Below are 6,000 nucleotides of genomic sequence, written 5' to 3'. Positions count from 1 at the left end.
TCTATCTCAAATATGTGCCACTTATCTCAAGAATATTTGTGAAATAAAATACTTATTTTTATATATGACAGTGGGTGTATTAGAATAATTTAAAATGTGTTTTTAATCCTTAATAAAACATTGAGTGACGAGGATAATTAATTGTGATATCTCTAAATTCCACATAATACTTTAAACTCAAAATCTCATACAAGGATGTTTCTATTATGTGTTACATTCAGATTATAGGTATGATTTCATTTGACAAGCAGACATGACACTCTAGAAAATATTTCAAGACACTCCAAAGACATAACTACTATGAACAGAGCAACATATACTCTGGTTAACTACTACAGTGGAAAGCATCTGATGACACAGCTAAAAGGCTCTCATATTTAATTCCATCCTTTTTATTTAGGAAAGGGACTGGGGTCACATTGAAAGACAAATAATTCTTTCAGAATAAGCCACATGTTTGCTAAGTGAAGTATTAATACTAATTTATTTGCTTATGTTTAGAAAATTAAGAAAAGTAAAAGTCTGTATTTAAGTTTCACTACATTAGTGACTGTGGGAGGTGCTTAGCTCTTGGAAAAGAATCTCTTCATACTTGTGGTTTCTTTATGAGTTCTTCTGAGATATTTTCACTGCAACTGTCTTAAGCTCTGTGTATTCATGAAGACCATATTCTCCCCTAGAGAGAGAAACAAAAGTTATTCATCTTCTGTTGTGCGCAACAATATGAATGAACTATAAGCCTTGACTTGGTATGTGTTGCTTCCCTGACTAGGGATAGTGAGAAGTGTTAGTTCATGTAGTACCTTGCTGACCATAAGATGCCTTCCAAACACAAATCCTTAGGAAATTATTCATTATTAAAAACATTCTAATTGACTATAGAAAGTAACTATTAAAAATATCATTCATAGTTGGGCATGGTAGCACATGCCTTTAATCCCAGCATTCAGAAGGCAGAGGTAGGAGGATCACCAAGAATTCAAGGCCACCCTGAGACTACATAGTTAATTTCAGGTCAGCCTGGGCCAGAGTGGGACCCTACTTAGGAAGAAAGAAAAAAAAAAACACCATTCATCCAGTATAATAAAATATAGAACAAGTTACAATATGTCATCACTGAAGAGTAGAGTTCAATGGTCAGCTGAAGCAGAGCAGTATTTACCACATCCTTTAGCACAGAGATAGCGAGGAGATGGAAAGTGGCCACACTTCCCCTTTCATTCTAAAGTGTTCTATTCTTTTAAAACTATATTTTTAACAATATTCTGAGGTTCTTGGACAACCTAAGAACCAAATCTTTACTGTTGTAGATTTCTTGCTTCTTCTTCTTCTTTTTTTTTTTTTTTGCTAATGAGGAAAGAGAATAATAATAATAATTTAGGAGTTTGGAATTTTAGCCAATAATGGTTTTGTCATGGAATCAATCACCCACTATTTTCTTATAAAATTTGTAACCTCAAGATATTAGTGGTTGACATGAGCCAATCTATGTATGTTTCAGTGTCTTGTTATCAGGGTAACATCTCTTAACAATACAGGAAACTATAAAAAGATCAAATTGCACTCATGTAAAGCTATTCTTAAAATTATGACTTCTATCACATGTGGATTTACAGAGATAAGAGTGCTATATCCTTCTAGCTAATACAAATGAACTCATGTGCCACCTTGTGCCACTGGCTATACATGGATACTGGGGAACTGAACCTCGGTCTTTTGGCTTTGCTGGAAAGCACATCAACTGCTAAGCCATTTCTCCAGTTTGTCACTTCATTGATTCTCTTTGAATATTTATAGCACAAGTCTTGTTTATGAAACTCTCTGCTTACTAGGTATATTTTAATCAGTATTACTCTCAACCAAAATATTGGAAGAATGACTTTTACAGTATAACATTATCCTTTGTGTTCCTTTTTTTACTTTTTGTTCATTTTTTATTTATTTATTTATATGAGAGCGACAGACACAGAGAGAAAGACAGATAGAGTGTGAGAGAGAGAATGGGCGTGCCAGGGCTTCCAGCCACTGCAAACGAACTCCAGACGCGTGCGCCCCCTTGTGCATCTGGCTAACGTGGGACCTGGGGAACCAAGCCTTGAACCAGGGTCCATAGGCTTCACAGGCGAGCGCTTAACCGCTAAGCCATCTCTCCAGCCCTATCCTTTGTGTTTTAAAGATGCAAATTAGCTGTGTTTTCATATATTTTCATGAAATTATGGGTGGCTGATTTTTATTTTCAGTCATTTTCTTATTTTAATTATTTAATCCTCAACCTTAAAGTTCAACAAAATTAAATTCACCCAAATTGGTATATGTTGTCTATTTTATTGATCACATCCAGTCTACTTTACCAACATTGCTAAGGATGTGTTAGGTCATAAGTTCCCAGTGAATTTACTTCCTGTTTGCACAATCTAACCTATGTGGTAGCTGTTTTGACAAAGAAGCAGATATGTCAAGAAGTTCTCCAACAGGCTGAGGAACTACCTAAGTGGTTAAAAGTGCCTGCTCCACAAGCTTCCCACTGGGAGTTTGGATCTCCAGCACCCATGTTAAGTAGAACACATGTCTGTACATGTGCACTGGCAGCAATGTACTTAGGGCAATGGAAGAAATAATCAAGAGCATTATGAATCACTGATGGAAGCTACTCTGGCCTTCCCTGAGGCCAAACAAAGGGAAGACCCATGTCTCAAAGTGGAAGGAAAGGACCAACACCCCAAGGTTTTTCTCTGCTCTTCCCCCATGCATCCATGCACACACACCCCATACACACATGAATAATAATTTAAAAGAAATAAAGATTCTCTGTGATAGTAATAAGTCTAGAGATCAAACATTCTGTAGGTCATTCCACTCTCACAATCATCCTAAGGAGAAGAGTAGCATTTCTTTGATAAATATGAGGAAATGCAGACTAAGAAGCAAGACAACTTTAACCAAGCCCCATAGCTAGCTATTGTTGGAGTCAGAAATTAATGCAAGTCAGTTAGGTCTGGGTCTTCATTGTTCTCTGTTCACAGTTTACTGATTTGGTCATCATCTATGGCCTCAACAACCTTCTGAAGGTATCCATAGATTTCCACTTTTCTACTAATATGATCCAAATAAGTTTTATTAGAATAAAGACTTTGTAATTTAACCTTGAAATCAGACTTCTCATACTCCCAACTCCACACCAGCCATTCATTGGTCCTTCAATGTGCCACATTTACTGTCATTCATTCTTCTTGGCATCCCATTCTAGTGATATGTCCCATATCTGGTTTTTTATTTCCCATGTAGTCTTCTCTTACTCAGCCAACTGCTGTATTTTTTTAATCTAGTTAATAAATCATACACTCAAACAGAATGAACCTCACTGACCTACTTTCTTCTCCCAGTCCACTCTCACACAAAACTTGATCTTGTCTTACACATGAGTGTAATGAGGGTCATGGAAATGACACATATGATGTGACGCTCTGTGTCACTCAGATTTGTCCTTAAACACTGAGGTGCATTTTAACGACTTCTCTAGGTTCACGTGCTATGAAGAATACATTTTATGCCCTCCTAAATATAATAGTTTTACTATATTATTATATTACAATACAGTTATTTGTTGATTAATTAAGACAAATGACAAAGTCCATGTATATTTAGTGCATCAATGGCCTTTAGAAAGAGATTATGAAACACTCTACTATTTTTGTGTCTATAGTTTGTATATGACATAAGCTTATTCTTCAGGTCATTTTAACCATTAACAACTATAAAGATAATTTAAGAAGAAGAAAACAACTTGTTTAGGTAATTTAAAAATTTAGAGTCTCTATTAGTGATACTTAAATAAATACTAATAATGTTTTCCTTTGTTCCTAATTAATTTAATTAGTAGGTATATTCAAATACCCAGTGTTCCTTTTTTAACATACTTTTTATGAAAATCAGTTTAGAGTTTCTACTTCTTTTATAAAAATGTTTCCCAAATGGATTATATTCATATGTACAATGAATAACTGTAGAAGTATGTAATGACTCCATATCACAGTCAGTACTTTTTATAGTTCCTTGTGAATAACAGGGGCTTAACAAGTTATATTCCTTCTATTACTACCTGCTTGCAATTATGGAGAACTTTTAACATTTAATAAGCTATTTGGTGTTATGCATTGCCAAGCAAAAATAGGAAAAGTTTTACTTAACATGATGAAGACAGACTACTTCCCTTCGAAAATATTTATGTCAATGTACTTTTTTTCTTACATTTCTCGTCCATTTCCAGACATCTTGAATCCACCAAATGGGCACTGAGCAGAAACCACCAGGTAACAATTTACCCTAAAATAAATCATAAGTACATTATATATGCCATTTAACCTATCACAGAATTCCAATACTGGGAAATTTAAAACACCCATGGAGCTGTTTAATAACTCAATTTCTTCCAATATAATGAACTTCATTAGATAAAAACAATAATGTAAACTGAAATTCAGATGGAATATGCATACATATCTGTCTCATTCTCTCTCTCTTTCTCCCTCTCTCCCTCCCTCCCTCCCTCCCTTTCTCTTCCTCCTCCCCCTCCTCCTCCTCCTCCTCCTTCTTCTTCTTCTCTCTCTCTCTCTCTCACATACACACACACACACACACACACACACACACACACACACATACACACACACACACACACATGACAACCATGCCAGTGAATCATTATTTGTATAGAGTATCATGTCTCTAAAAAGTGGTAGTTTGATTTATTTAAAAGAGAATGGCCAATATGCCATAGAAGGAGTGGCCTGCTTTGCTAGGGGCTGAACATTGTTGCATGTGTATTCTTACTGCTTTATTCAATATGTTCTGTAATACTGTTCAGGTTTCTGTATTTTCCAGACTAAGATCAACTTCGTTTTGGGATTAAAACATCTGTCAAAATGCTCTACTTTTTTTCATTAATTGCTTCAACAAATTGTTGAAAGAGTGGTGCTGACAGGAGTTGGACTTGGTAAATTTGTTAATTTGCCTTCATAGGATTTTGAAGCTGCTTAGGTGAAGAATTATAATCATGCAAATGTGACTAGAATTAAAGGAAAGCTCAGTAGGAGATCAACCAGGACAGAGGAGAGGATTATAATTGTTTATATCATGTCCACTTTTCTTTAGCTTTATGCTTACTAGTGGGCTAATTGAACAGCAAAATCCAAATTACCTGAAAGAATTTGATTAAACAGAAACAGAAAAAGGAAAGACAAGCCAGGTGTGGTGGTCCACATCTTTAATCCCAGCACTTGGGAGGCAGAGGTAGGACTGCCATGAATTTGAGGCCACCCTGAGACTCCATAGCGAATTCCAGGTCAGCCTGGGCTAGAGTGAGACCCTACCTCATAAAACAAAAAACACACACAAAAAAAGAGGAAAGACAATATTCTTATTTTATAATTTTTTCTTTCTTTTATGTTATATTATTATCTATATTAGTTGGACAACAAAATGAACTCCATTAATTTGCTTTTTTTTCCTTCATGCATACAAAGCATCATGTTAAGCACCTGCATATTTTGCTATGAATCAAGCATCCATGAAATGTCTAGCATATAAGTAACTTGACACAGATGAATCAAGTTAAAGTTCTTGCAATGTTAGTTCTTTTATTTGGCTTCAATCTTACTTGCATCAACTATCTTTTAACAGGCCATATAATTTCAAATAATATAATTATGACTAGGAAAGGTTCCATTAGCTATTGATGTGGTTAATATGTGGTTAATATTAAGAGGGAATTTCTCCCTTTATCTTAACTTACCACACAACTCCAGCTTGCAGAGCAGAGGAAACTGTTAAGGCTTTATCAAGATCTTTTGTGAAGACACCTGCTGCCAGTCCATAGGGAGTGTTATTTGCTCTCTTGATCACTTCATCTGTACATTTGAACTTCATGATTTGTTGCACTGGTCCAAATATCTATACCACAAGAATGAATAAAATAAAAATAGGTTAATACAAAGTATTTTA

General features: G+C 35.2%; 1 protein-coding gene across 3 annotated transcripts in view; it reads right to left on the bottom strand.

Moving 5' to 3' along the window:
- Positions 1-376: 376 nt before the first annotated feature.
- The window catches only part of LOC101607412 (aldehyde dehydrogenase, cytosolic 1), a 41,349-nt gene continuing 35,725 nt past the window's right edge, over positions 377-6,000 (bottom strand). For all 3 annotated transcript variants that reach the window (XM_004653106.2, XM_045157400.1, XM_045157406.1), the window contains 3 exons: positions 5,792-5,949; positions 4,249-4,323; positions 377-676 (listed from right to left, as the gene is read on the bottom strand). In XM_004653106.2, coding sequence (XP_004653163.2) covers positions 604-676; positions 4,249-4,323; positions 5,792-5,949 — 306 coding nt within the window. In that variant the 3' untranslated portion in view covers positions 377-603. The remainder of the gene's footprint in view (positions 677-4,248; positions 4,324-5,791; positions 5,950-6,000) is intronic.

Source organism: Jaculus jaculus, chromosome 1 (assembly GCF_020740685.1).
Source record: "Jaculus jaculus isolate mJacJac1 chromosome 1, mJacJac1.mat.Y.cur, whole genome shotgun sequence".
In the NCBI taxonomy this organism is placed as follows: Eukaryota; Metazoa; Chordata; class Mammalia; order Rodentia; family Dipodidae; genus Jaculus; species Jaculus jaculus.
This window is presented reverse-complemented; position numbering and strand designations above follow the sequence as displayed.